Source organism: Dioscorea cayenensis, chromosome 18 (assembly GCF_009730915.1).
Source record: "Dioscorea cayenensis subsp. rotundata cultivar TDr96_F1 chromosome 18, TDr96_F1_v2_PseudoChromosome.rev07_lg8_w22 25.fasta, whole genome shotgun sequence".
Lineage (NCBI taxonomy): Eukaryota > Viridiplantae > Streptophyta > Magnoliopsida > Dioscoreales > Dioscoreaceae > Dioscorea > Dioscorea cayenensis.
In genome coordinates this window covers 1,645,319-1,659,936 of record NC_052488.1, presented here as the reverse complement: position 1 = coordinate 1,659,936, position 14,618 = coordinate 1,645,319, and the positions used below count along the sequence as shown (strand labels likewise).

Here is a 14,618-nt window from a genome sequence, read left to right as displayed (position 1 = left end):
AGGATGTGAACTCATCTAATCAACAAATATTCTGCGGAGGACCTACTCTTGTTCTCCGTGGTTATGCTTACTGTTATTTTTTATTTTAGTGTTTTTTTTTTTTTTTGTGCCTTCTGTGACTTATGCTCCCTCTTATTCTGATTAAACATTATGCCAGCATGTCGGATGTCTTCAATTTGTGGCTCTATCCTTTATTTAGCCTTTCACTTGCTATTCTATTTTCCGACTACTATGCTCTGATTATTGTTAGTCATTTAATATGACTCCATAGCCTGCAGCATAACTTGCCTGTATGGGTTGTGATGAAAAAATGGGAGGGTAATTGGTGTGGCTATGATGCTTTATGAATTAGCTTCTTGTGTTCAAGGCTTCCCATGGGCTACAATAGTCTTCTGTCATTATTTTCAAATACTTCCTGTTCTGTGTAGGAATATTTTTTTGTGTAAGGTTTTCCCCTAGGAAATTATACCAATCATTCTGTTTACTAAACCAATCTTGTTTACGTACAAGCTGGTAGCAATTCCTAGTGTAACTTTATGGTTCACCTCCTAATTTACTACCTGTAATCACTAACAAAAATATTAGCCTAATTTCTAATTTTAGTGTCAGTTAAAAATTAGTAATTAGATGGTAGCATTCACAGCAAAAGTCATGCAATCTTAAATTCATCTTGTTTTTCCTTCTTTACAATTTGATTCATAACATTGCAGGTCGATACAAATCTCAAGTCTCCTGATGATTTTGTTAGGGAAGGTGTACCATTCTCTAAAGATACGTATAGTCTTGCTCCATATTCTTCTGTTCTTATGGAAGCAAAACCATAAACCCGGATCTCGACGCTTCCGAGATCCCTGCTCTGGAAATCAAGTTCAGAATAAATTCTAACTTATAAAGTTAAGGAGATGTCAGTGGAACTCCTCCAGAGAACCAGTTCCAGAATCAGCTGCAAAAGTGAGAGACCTTTACTTATTTAATTTCTTGTATTCCATGTGTTAAATAAATAAATAAATAATGACTTAACAGAATATGCAAGTCACTGTGGTCCTCAACAAACTTGAACTCTGTTAGTTTATATAAATTTTATTTATCTGTGACTCTGCAAAATCTCTCACTTTTCTCTTCTCATGAAGCCACATCTTTAACTTTTGCCACCAAATTCAAGGCTGCAATTATTCTATCAATGATTGGATTTGGAGGTACTGTTTCTTCTAATCTCAATTCACTGCCACCAAAGATTTATTTTATCTTTAAAGGGTTATGTCAGGTTGTGGACACCAACTTCTTGGGCATATCTTTTGTTTGTGTGGTCCTTTTGTTTTGTTCCATTATTGAACTCTTATGTTTTTGTCTTTATGTTTCTCTTTTTCCTTTGATTTTTTTCACCCTAAATATGCAATGTTGCCTTCTGTTTGGACAAATATGCCCATACTTTTTTTTCTTTTTCTTCATATGTTCCAGATTAGGAATTCTATAATTTTGAGTTTATGTTGCAATTAGCACCTTGATTGAACTACTGTTAATTATTGATGTTTTTTATTTTTATGCTCAAAATATTATTCCATAGAGATTAACCCACTAGTGTTTATTGAAGAAAAAACTCCTGTTTGTGTTTATACCCCTAAGATTTGTGGTATTTGCATTTATCCATAAGAAGTTCCATTCATAGACAAGCATGAACTAACTTTTTAGGGTTGGATTTGAAAAGAAGCCCTCAAGTATTGTGTGGGTGAAAGATACCTCCAACTTGGTACGGTTGTAGGTCCTTGCTGGCTAAAGAGTTGGCAATTGAATTTAGTGCAAAGCCACTTTCTGTAAGTATGTTATTTGAGAAATTATTTAAAAATTCAAATAATTAAGTAGGGTTTTATGGTGTTTGCCCGTTTTAAAAATGACTAATTTTCTAGACTTGTTTTGTTCACTAGGTTCTCTCAGTTTTGTTTCTTCTCACTACTGTTGATGTCTAGTCTTTAAGTTTGGCTATATTGCTAGTAGACTCTGGATATAAGCGTTTTTTTTATAAATATAAAAAAAAATATTAAACAGTATGAGGAATAAGATCACTGTACAAGATATTTTTTTAATTGAAGTGATTTATTATTTAAAAAATAAATAAATAAATAATTGTGGACCACTGAAATGATGACTGGAGATGAGTTTATCTACTCTTTCGGTCTTTGATACAATTAAAAGTAACAATTTGTCAGTGTTGTATAATATAATAAATATATATAAATAATAAAAAAATATTTAAATGAATGAGTATTTGTATTTAGGCTCGTATTATAAAAGCAGTTTAGAGAATGGTAGCTTTTCTTTCATTTTTCTTTTTTCCCAAAGGCATACATAATAATAATAATAATAATAATAATAATAATAATAATAATAATAATATTTGTTTTAAGTTGTTAACAGTGACCAAGCTTGACTCAAAAAAAAAAAAATAAAAAATAAAAATCCACATTGGTCCCCTAACTATAGAACAAATTAGGGTGTCACCCACTGCCGCCCTTTCATTAACCTACTTCCAACTATGTTGCATGTTAACTTTGATAGCCAATCTTTAGATTCTTTTTCTTCTATTTATATTTTTTTTAAAAAATCATGTAAAAAAATACACAGAGACACATTAGCAACATCTACAATAAATCTCTGGAAACATCTACAATATTTCAATAATTTTTTAGAACCAATGATTTTTTTATCACCATTATTGGAATATGAGAATTAGTAATTTTTTCCAATGAAAAAATTGTGGATTTGATCGGTTTTATTCACCATTTTTTTTAAAAAAAAAATTAGGGTATATTCACATTTTTTTTAAAAAAAATTATTATTATTATTATTTTTATAAAATTATTTGTATAATCTCTGTTCTATACTAGATTATGGTTACTAGATTTTTCTCACAATAGCTTCTTTGAGTCTTGTGCCCATCCATTACAGAGCACTGGGGTGGTTTACTATATATATATATATATATATATATATATTCTTTTTGGAAACATATTTAGTTTTTTAAAAATTTAGAGATGATCGATAGCAACTGTTAGATCATAATTTAAAAGTTACTATTTATAGAGTGATGTGCAAAGTTTACTAGTAATTATTCAGATACTATTAAACATTGTGATATATTGTTAAATGTTGTTAGATATATGTATATAAATGAATAATGATGATTAAATACAAATTTAATAACTTTTATGGGACTATATATATATATATATATATATTTGTCTTTATATATTTATATATATTTTGTGAAGACTCTTAGAAGTAATGCGAAATTACTGAAAAGCCTTTGAGCCTTGTTAGTTATAAAAATATTTATAAACTATATTATAGTCATTAAAAACTAGTAAACCAAATAACAATTGTAACCACTCCTGCAATGAGCGAGTTGATGTTTCCGTCCATTGCCAACTCAAAGCTCATGGTTTGAATGCATCCCTTGGCTTGGTCACATTTTGTTATATATATATATATATATATATATATATATATATATATATATATATATATATATATATAAATTTGAGAAAACGTTATCTGTGGACGTTTGTAGAACATCTACAGTGAGCACAGTAACTATTAAACAGCTACAATGAGAGTTAATTATAGGTTAGATTAGATTAATTAATTTTGGGTTAAGTCCCTGGGTATATTTTTTATTTCTCTTAAAAATAGAGATGGGATGAAAAATAAATAATATTTATATTAAATTTTGTGTATGATTTTCTGGTTTCCATCAATGACTTTGCTTTTTTTGTGTTTGTTTACTAACGGTGACCGAATTGAAGGCTATATAGTGGATTTTTTTAAGTAAAAATTATCTGAAGGCATGAATTAATATCAATTAGCATTTGTTTGGAAAGTCATAATAATTAGTATTTAGAAGTCTTCTCTCTTTCTAATTTATTTTAAGCATCCAACATTTTATTTTAAAACTATATGTATTGTAAGAAAAAATATACATATAAATAAAAGCCAACCCTTTCTAAAATTGATTTTAATAATCTATTATAAATTAATTCTACACTAAAATTCATCCCTTTTTTCTATTCCATATATATATAATAATGATTATTATGAATTGGAACAAAATAACAATGGTTTGAGAATTTCATCTGATTATATGTCTATATCATCATAATTTAGACAAATTTAATTTTATTTTGGCATACAAGCAATTACTAATTTTACTTGTGGATATAGGTCTATATAATAATTATGCAAACAAATATATACTCAGTAATTCGTATTTATTTATTAATAATATATTATAATAAATTTACATTACACTTATTAGATCAATCAAATGTATAAAGCAAATCATATAAATATCTTACCAACCTTAACTATAAAAAGATGGCCCATAAAATAATTAAATGCAAATAACCACTTAATCAAACAAATAAAATTATGACCGACTTAGTCAAAGTGCACAAACTTTATTCCTTTAACTAAGTGCTCTTAATCTCACTAATAAAACCAATCAATCCTCCATCACATCCTCCAAAACACATACATTAAACAATTTAAAAATAAATTTAATTTTTCCCTTAAATTCACTGGTTAATTTCCCCCTTCATAATTCTTTCAACTCTACTAAATTATGTATCAATTTACCCATATATATATATATATATATATATATATATATATATATATATATATATTATATATCATTTAACAACTGTCGGTTCCCGGCACTGTAACAATTGAAAATTCAAAAAAAATATACTATTCATAGTAATATAGAATGGTACTATAGCATTATTTCTGTTTATATATATGGTTTGTATATAGACACATATTTGTTTGCACCTTGTTGTCAATCCTATGCGGGCTCACAATAGCCCGCACGCTCTTTTGGTGATGTTATACCATCATATACTCGATGTATGTAGTCTTTTATGTGGATGTATAAACAGTATTAAATAATATTAAATATTATAAAATAGTAATATAAACAATAAATAATAATATATTTATATAGCTTTTTTTTACAAATAATAGCTGTTATATAATGATTTAACGGTTATCATTAAATATTTTAAAATAACACTGATTTTTTTAATCCTGTATATATATTCTAAATTTAAGAAATAAAAATATCAGGATATATGTATATATTTTTATTTATTTACTTATTTCGAGAAGCTAGTTGGTCACCACTACAACAACCCACTCATTAACCCAAACCCGGACACATGGCAATCATCCACACCATTAAACCTATAAAAATCACGTCACATATCACCCGTTAACCCAGTTCCACCGAGTTGCTCACCACTTCCCAATCATTCTCCACCCACTAACCTAAACCCTACACGTGTCAACCATCCACCCAATCCAGCACTCCACCCGTCCCCACCACCGAACAAATAAAACCCCGCCACGTATCAACTCCATCCCAAACTCACCTCCCTCTCGTTTCAACATATTTCTCCACCGCTCTATATAAACCCCCTCAAAACCACTCTCTCACCACCAAACCCTTCAAACCTTTCTCCTTCTCGAAGCTTCCAATGGCGATCGCCGGCCCAATCCTCGCCGTCGCTCTTGCGATCCTCTCCGTCACCGCCCTCGCTCAAGCCCCCGGCCCAGCTCCGACGTCTTCCCCAACTCCTGCGCCCACTGTCTCGCCGCCATCGACGACTCCTCCATCATCCACTCCTTCTCCGGCTTCTACTCCTCCTCCATCCCCTTCTCCACCTGCTCCTCCTCCGGGCTCTCCGATCCCCAACTCCCCCATCTCCCCACCCACTCCTTCTCCTCCTAACGCCGCTGCTGCTCTCTTCTCCGCCTCTTTCTTCTCCGCCGCCGCCGTGGTCGCTGCCGTCGCCGGCTTCGTTTTCTAGATGACCAGATCTGTTTCTCTGATATTTATTGTTGTTTTTTTTTAAGTTTATTTATTTCTTTTTTTTTAATTTATTTTGAATTTTTGAATTTTTCATGGAGTTTTTTTTGTGTTTTTTTGGTAGTCTTTTGTGTGTGTTTGGTGTTCCTTCGAACATTTTAATGTAATATTATTACCCTCATTTTTTCCCATTTTACCCCTGGTTTGGGTGCTTTTGTTTCTTGGAGTGGAAGGGTAAAATGGAGAAGAAATTTGTTTCACGTGATAGACATGCAGTTGGGAGTGATCTGGGTCGTCCGTTACGTACACGTGGCAAACAGTCAGGAGTTTTTGGTAAAGATGTAGGCTTGTCTGCTTTATTTTATTTTTATTTATTTTTGGGAATTTGAGCCATAAATTAAAATTTTATTTATAATTTAATTTGTTGACCCATTAAATCGAATAATAGTATTTAACTATATAATTATTATTTAATATTATGTTAATTTAAAATTAGTTGGACGGACATCAATTGAGTTGAAGTTTCTGATATTGTTTTTACAATCAAATATTTGTTTATAGGTTTTGGTTTTTTAATATAACATTTTAGTTTTATAAACAAAGAAAAAAAAACATTCTTTTCTTTTTCAAAAAAAAAAGAAAAAAGAAAAAGAAAAAACCATTCTAATTTTCTCTTCTCATAGAAATTTTAAAAGTTATTATATATATATATTTTTAATAATCCCTATATATCCCTAAATATTCTTAAATGAATGTTATCAATGGCCAATAAACAAGGTAATGGCCAATAGACAAGGTGAGGGCACGATTCAGTGGTGAGCGCGGTTTCCTGGGTGCTTGCCTTTCTTAAAAAAATGTTATCAATGTTATTATGGAGGTAATTAACTTGATCATTTTAACTTGATCCACTTAAAATAACCATAGATGAATAAACCAAATGTATAGTTAAACAGGCATTGTCAAACAAGATGCAATGAGGTAAATAAAAAAACTACAAATCCTTTGTATATAGTCCATGGTTTATGATGATGGTGGTGTGTAGCAAGCAAAACTCTTCTTGAGATTTTTTTTTTTGGAAATTATATAAAAAATCACATTTAATATCTTTTAATAAATGTATTTTTGTATATTTTTAACATGAAAGACAAGTTTTTACATAGAGAATTTATTGGTCACCATTTCTCTCCATAACATAATTTTTTTCTCGAGACACAGATTATTGATTTGTACATATTAAAAAATAAATCAATCATCATTACATTATCCATATAATAAAATAAATAAATAAATCTAGGTTAAAATTAAAATATCAACCTATTTATCATTAAAAAAACAAACTTATATATATATATATGCTAATACATCATCTTGAGTCGTTCACAAGAATATCTCCAGATTTTTAAAAATTAGAGGAAATCTGAATGAGAGAGATAGGAAGAAAGATTAGATGAAAAGTGACTCAAACAATAACCGAAGCATGGTATTAGTCATTTTGTTCATATGACCATTAGCAAATTAACGGCAATTTGAGCGAATCTTTGTTGAGATTATTGGTCAATTTGTTCATATACAAATAATTTGTTCATATGACCACTAGCAAATTAATAACAATTTGAGCTGTTTTTGTTGAGATTATTGGTCAATTTGTCCATATCACTCAAGTAAACAAGATACGAGCATGATCTATAAATATATATATATAAATATTAACAAATTAATGACAACTTGGGCTAGTCTCTGTTGAGATTACTAATCAATTTGTTCATATGGCCACTAGCTCAAGTAAACAAATTATAAAAAGTTAAAAACACAACTTGTGAAAGGAACACATCATTGCATCACAAAAAGAGTCAAAGTGATGAGCATTTGATGTAGACCAAAATAACATAATTTGGAGGATAACAACAAATGAACCATGACAAGTATATATGGTCTTCAAATTTTCTCCTTTAATTCATTAATAAAGTGTTTTACATGTGACTTGGCCAACGTTAATTAATTTCCTCATTTTAATATATATGTATATATAGACATCAAAGTAAATCAAAGAATAAGTCCTGAAAACTATAATCTTAATTTGTTATTACTTTGTTAAGTTGTTAAACACTTTATTATGTGTTTGTTATGTTGTTTGTTTCATGTTGTCTTGTATATATGTTAAACTTGTTCTATCATGTATTTATATTCAAATCACAATATATATATATCCTTTGAATTCCTATCAAGATTCTGAGTTGGTATGGGTTATTCTCCATTCCCTCTTGGTTCTCACATCTTATTCTATGCACTCTAATGGCAGTGAGTGTTTCTTTATCCAAATATCAAAGTACAATTTTTGACTTCTGATGAGATCACCACATATAGACAGATTTGTGGCAGTTTACATTATGTCACACTCACATGACCGGATATATCTTATTTGGTTAACAAGCTACGTCAATTCATGCATCAAACCCACCACTATACATCTCCAAGCATGAAAAGGCTCTTGAAATATTTATGGGGAACAATTAATTTCTATACGTTTCTAGCTCAGCAAATGTTTATTTTTTTCCCCAAAGATGAATGGCTCTAGAAATATTTATAGGGAACAATTTCTATACGTTTCTAGCTCAGCAAATGTTTTTGGTCAAGATCAACGGCTAGGTAGTTAAGAAAAGCAAAGGTGTGTATAAGTCTCGACGGAGTAAGTGTGGACAGGGCGAACTACCCATACACTACCATTACTCACATTCCTAAAATTATGTCCTAACCCATAATTCGAACTCTCACTATCCTGATCAATGATTCGAACTCTCACCCCTTGTGAAGAGTTTAATGAGGATCCGATTATTAATAGAGCATTTGATTGTCGGTCTAGCTCAATAAATGTTCTCTTCATCAATTAATTGCCTTTTAGTGATGCGGATTGGGTTTTTTATTTTTCTTGGCAACAATTTTTACTTGCCTTGAAGTCAAGCAAACAAAAGACTATTGCCAGGCCAGCTACTGCATCTAAATTCAAAGCCATTTTAAATGTTGATGAGTTGGGTGTAAAATTTCTCAAACCACCACATATTTGGTGTGATAATGTTGGGGTTGTTTTTCTTTCCTTTAATCTTTAATCTTGTTTTTCAAACAAAAACTCCGTATGTGTGTGGAAATTAATTTTCATTTTGTCTGTGATTTGACTGCAAGCAAACAACTAACTGTTGACATTGTCTTCATTGGATTGATTTTCTTAATAAAGCCTTACCAAAATAGCAGCTTAATTTGAACAATTTATCCTTTATATTCTTATCAAGATTCTGAGTAAAATTAATAGTGACTCATTTAGAATGAGTGGACTAATAGTTTAATCTTTTTATATATATCTAAATTTATATTTTTAGTTATGAACATAATTGTAATAAAATAAAGAAAAAATTTAGCCAATATAATCTTAATAGCAAATTAGACATAAACAAGTTTATGCTATAATGTTGTGCCCAAATAGTTTCATTTATTTGGCTTCTACTATCAGTTGTTGATTTAATCTTTTTTTAGTTTATCATATGTTTTACAGAGGAAACGAATGATGAGGTATGACTTATGATTTAAAAAAATTGATATATAATTTTTTTGACATAAATGAAACTAGCTTGGATCATTGTATATATATGATTGTTGTTTATGATATTTTTGATGCATTAATTCGAGATGTGATTGAAGGAAAAGACATGAAATGTATGGGAAAATGTCTCCATACATTTTCTTGTTTTTATTTTTGTATTTTTATCTATTGTCTCTCCAAGTAAATAAACATTTAATATTGAATTAATGTTGTCAAAGTTGATGAATTTTAATAGATGTTGGCTTTCGAAGTTGACCTAGTATTTCTATTTGTAAGTTTTTTTTTATGTTTAAAAAAAAAATCATACTCATGAAAGCATATGAGTAAATGTTTTTATTTTGTTTAAAAAGAAATGTTTAGTATCTAAATTTAACAAATTAAGCTAGTCTTTTCATAAAGACCGATGAGAAAATACCAAAAAATCTTGGTATAAACACAAATATTTATTTATTTATAATTTTTTATTTTTGCTATTTTAAAACATCAAAATATGAGGTTATCTTGATAGTTAGATAAAAATAAAAACAAAATAAATTAAAAACGGCATTTAGACTTAGAGTATATATAAATCAAAAGATTTCCCATCTTGTTTATTTATCTTGTGTGTGCTTTCATCTTTGTTTGAATAACACCACAAAAACAAATGAAAAGGCCATGCTAAACTAGGCCCATACTTAAATATTTTTATAATTTTTAAAAATTTTCTGATTCATTGTACCCAACCATGGGGAAAGAACCATGTGGGAAAAATACAAATTTAACATTAATCTAGTTATTTAAATCTAGATAAAATAAACAAGTAATAAGATAAATTCAAGAGAAGGACCACAATATTTCACAACAAACAAAGTTAAATATACCATCTCATTGATTTTGATTTATGAATGAAACTCTTTCATTTCATTCCTTACAATTGCCTAACCAAGTTGACATAATCATAATCAATATTTAATGTTATCTTTGATTATTTTATCAGGGCTCATGATAAATTTCCCAACAATATTTAATGTACAATTTGTAATTTTAATTTTCATGTTAATGTTAAAAAAAATTGCATACCCTCTAAAAAGTGATTAATTGCTAACATAATCATATTTGCTTATGTGCTCTTTCAAAGGGTTTTAATTTGATTATATACATTTTAATTAAAATCAACATTCAAATTTTATGAAAAATAAATGGCTTTTATTTCTAAATGAATGAAATGAAAAAACAAAAAATAATTTAATATTGTCATAAAATTTTAAAATTGATTTTTAGCAATAATATATATATATATATATATATATATATATATATATATATATATATATATATATATATATATATATATGTATGTATTTGGTTTTACCATATCGATCTTGGGTGAGTTACTGGAAACTCTTAATTTAAATGGCTCAAACTTTATGAATGAAACTCGCCTAACCAAGTTGACATATATAATCACTATTTAATGTTATCTTTAATTATTTTATCAGGTCTCATGATAAATTTTCCAACAATATTTAATGTGCAATTTGTAATTTTAATTTTCATGTTAATGTTAAAAAAAAAATTGCATACCCTCTGAAAAGTGATTAATTGCTAACATATATACCTTGATCAAATCATATTTGCTTATGTGCTCTTGCAAAGGGTTTTAATTTGATTATGTACATTTTAATTAAAATCAACATTAAAATTTTATGAAAAATAAATGGCTTTTATTTCTAAAATGAATGAAATGAAAAAACAAAAAAATAATTTAATATTGTCACAAAATTTTAAAATTGATTTTTAGCCATAAAGATATATAAGAATATATATATATATGAAAAATAAATGGCTTTTATTTCTAAAATGAATGAAATGAAAAAACAAAAAAATAATTTAATATTGTCACAAAATTTTAAAATTGATTTTTAGCCATAGAGATATATAAGAATATATATATATATATATATATATATATATATATATATATATATATATATATATATATATATATGTATGTATATAAATGTATGTATTTGGTCTTACTACATCGGTCTTGGGTGAGGTACTGGAAACTCTTAACTTAAATGGCTCAAACTTTATTATTTGGATCAACTCTGATTAATAATAAAAATAAATTATAAATATGTATAAAATTTATTAATTATTTTCAATGGTATTGTTATCCCTTATAATAATTATTCAACTCTTCATATCATTGTACATTATGTCCTGATCACCAAATCTCTAATTAGGTAAAAAGCCAAATTGATTGTGAAGACTTATTTGAGAGCTAAAAGTAAGCTTCTCTAATTGCCATTATTTACTTTTTATATGTTTTTTTTTTACTAAACTCTTTATAAACCACAAAGGTGAGTGAGATACATCCTCTTACCTTTTTTTTTCTCTTTTCTTTTCAAATTTTTTTTTAATCATCCGTGTAACTTTAGAAATAAGGATTCATTTCAACACAATAATAAATATCACTTTGCTAACACAAAAGTCTACAGACTCAGAGAGATAATAATAATAATAATAATAATAACAACATAGAAATACACAGATCATGCAAGATATAGATAAACATTTGGTATATAAAAACATGTAAATCCAAATAAAGAAATATAAATCTCCAATAGAAACAAAGATCATAACCTTAATTGGCTTATATATGAGCAATCTAACTTAAGTATTAGAGAGTCCCCTTCAATGCTTGCTCTAAAAAACATGTAAAAACAGAAACCCCATAATTAAAATTATATATTCAATTAGTTTAATAAATAGACCGAAATCAATAAAAAAAATTTAAAATTAATTTCAAAATCATGGAATAATTAGTCCACTGTATCTCAACTTTTAATTTATTCTCCATAAAAACAAAAATTACTAATCAAATAGCAATTAAGTTTAAGAACAATTGCTTGAAGTTTGTTATGATAATAAAGAGATATTGATGATAGCCCTCATTGTGAGCAAGCAACATTGTCTAACATCTTGGTATTAAAATTTACAAAGTGGATAAATCATTCAAGAGTTGTAAGAGGGAGTTCATGATGCCCCTCTATTCAAAAGAAAATTTTCTAATATTATCAAATCAGAATTTGGCTTTATGAATTGGCAAACCAAGAGATATTATTTAATCCTTTATTCTCTGTGAAACATTAGAGAAACAACCATATTATCAACACTTCATTGAAGTGTCATTACACACACCAACAACAACAACAACAACAACAACAACAACAACAACAACAAACTAAAACACACCATCATAAGAACTTAAAGAAAGAGTGATAATATAACAACAATTAAACATTATCTTCCTCTTTGAGTCCAAGACAATATTTGAAACCATAAAGCTCAAAAGACATGAGCAAGAAGCTTGATGAGAGACCAGCTGGCAAAGGCTACAAAGAAGAAGTGATGAAGGGCAGCCGGAGGAAGAACTCCGGCAGGTGAGTAACTGTTCCAAGTGGAAGGGGTGTTAGTGGCATCTTCGACGGAGACGGCAAGTTTCATGCCTTGATTGCAGTAGCCGGGGACGCCGCAGATGAAGTGGTGCCTGCCGGAAGAACTGAGAAAAACTCTGGTGTGGCCACTGCTGTCGGAGTTTATCACGTTGTTTGTCGAGCAGCTCTGATAGTCACTTGAGCTCACCTCGTCCACATTGTGCAAGCCAGAAGCATAGTTGAACTCTATATATATATGTATACACATAGGATAACTATGAAACAGTGAAACAATGGAACAGTAATACATGCATGTTTGATTGATAAATATATATAGAGACCAAGAGTTGTTATATATATATATATTAAGTAGATGGATAGATAGTTATAGTGTTGATATCTCTCTCTTGTTCTCTTATATATATATATATATATATGAAAGATGAGCACTTCTAGTGAGCAGACAGTTAATAATATATTAGGGTTTTGGGAAAGATGCAACGTTATCTGAGAGATGGAAGTTGAGTTATTGAGTAAAAGTTCCTTGATAATATAGGTAAATTTTGGATGCACTTATTTGTATATATATATATAAATTAGTGATTATAGTTTATGTTTTCTGAAGAGAAACTCAAAATTTCTAGTTTATAAATATAGTATTAAAATTATTTATTTTAACAATGATCTTTTGATCTATTTTGTATTTAGAGTAAGCACAAATTTATGTGTTGAGATAATAACTCCATATCTATGCACGTCCTGATGTGGCTTATCGATTTTGTCAAATATAACATCGATACGGTTAAAAAAAAAAAAACTTATCTTGTAAATCAAACATTTTTGAAATAAAGAAATTGAATCCAAACCTACCTATACATGCAGGGGTTACAAGGAATTAAGAAGAGGAAAGAGAGATTGGTCATAGATAATTGAAGTGTAAAAACTTCTGGAAAAGTAAAAGAACAATATATAGAACCAGAGGAAAGAAGAACTATGAAGGTTAATTAAGAACATAAATTTATGTATGCATATGATCATGAATCAAGATAATAGATAGAGAAAGAGAAAAGAAAGAGAGAAATAGAGAAACAAACCAAGGGTATCACCAACAACAAAGGTCTGACCATTAGCCCATAAAGAATAATCAACTCCTGTGTTCCATCCATTTGAATCACCAACAGTGTAAACTGTTGCTGATCCCCATGTCACACAACACCACATGATCAACACAATTGTTGCCAAGTTTTTACAAGTAGCACTCACCATTTTTTATCACTAGAATTGAGAGAGAAATAGAAAGAGATATGCATAGTAGAAGAAGGAAATAAGGGTTGCATTTATAGAGATACAAAAGAGAAGCAGAAGAAGAAGATGGATATTGGAGAGTAAGCAAAATTAGTTACACTTCATTAATATCCATTTAAGTGCTTTAATTTTGTTTTGTTTGTGAAGAAGAAATGTCTTTGATAATACTTGTCCTCTGTTGCTTTTAGGTTTCTTTTATACTTGTCCTTTGAAGCTTTAGCTTTAAGGTCTAGGGTTTCTTTAATGTTTTCAGGAGGCAGTGAGATAAAGTTTTGGATGAAGGAGCTTATTCTATGGTAATTAAAGTTGTTATCATGGCCAATCTTATCAACATGCAAAAGAGACTTTTTTGATATATATATATATATATCTATATTATTGAGTGTGGTGGAGTATTAAAAAAAAACCGAACCCTACCTATACACTAGCTCAACTC

General features: G+C 28.9%; 3 protein-coding genes across 3 annotated transcripts in view; 2 read left to right on the top strand and 1 right to left on the bottom strand.

Annotated features, from left to right (window-relative positions):
• Nucleotides 1-1,094, top strand: part of LOC120282649 (isoamylase 3, chloroplastic) — a 48,644-nt gene extending 47,550 nt beyond the window's left edge. The window contains exon 24 of the mRNA XM_039289485.1: nt 711-1,094. Within this exon, the coding sequence (XP_039145419.1) occupies nt 711-824 (114 nt within the window). The 3' untranslated portion in view covers nt 825-1,094. The remainder of the gene's footprint in view (nt 1-710) is intronic.
• Nucleotides 1,095-5,487: 4,393 nt separating this feature from the next.
• On the top strand, nt 5,488-6,079 carry LOC120282496 (classical arabinogalactan protein 5-like). The gene has a single exon (XM_039289317.1). It carries the CDS (start codon nt 5,532-5,534, stop codon nt 5,862-5,864), a length of 333 nt encoding a protein of 110 aa, XP_039145251.1. The 5' UTR covers nt 5,488-5,531; the 3' UTR covers nt 5,865-6,079.
• A 6,473-nt stretch (nt 6,080-12,552) lies between these two features.
• LOC120282522 (blue copper protein-like) lies at nt 12,553-14,177 on the bottom strand. The gene is made up of 2 exons (XM_039289345.1): nt 13,972-14,177; nt 12,553-13,123 (listed from the first exon to the last, which is right to left on the bottom strand). The coding sequence occupies exons 1-2, from the start codon at nt 14,141-14,143 to the stop codon at nt 12,789-12,791; spliced, it is 507 nt and encodes a 168-aa protein (XP_039145279.1). The 5' UTR covers nt 14,144-14,177; the 3' UTR covers nt 12,553-12,788.
• Nucleotides 14,178-14,618: the final 441 nt, after the last annotated feature.

Excerpts from the sequence above, each read along its gene's own strand:
- LOC120282496 (XM_039289317.1), top strand. The coding sequence starts at position 5,532 with ATGGCGATCGCCGGCCCAATCCTCGCCGTCGCTCTTGCGATCCTCTCC.
- LOC120282522 (XM_039289345.1), bottom strand. The coding sequence starts at position 14,143 with ATGGTGAGTGCTACTTGTAAAAACTTGGCAACAATTGTGTTGATCATG. Across the intron at positions 13,124-13,971 it reads TGTTGTTGGTGATACCCTTG|AGTTCAACTATGCTTCTGGC; the intron begins GTTTGTTTCTCT and ends ATATATATATAG.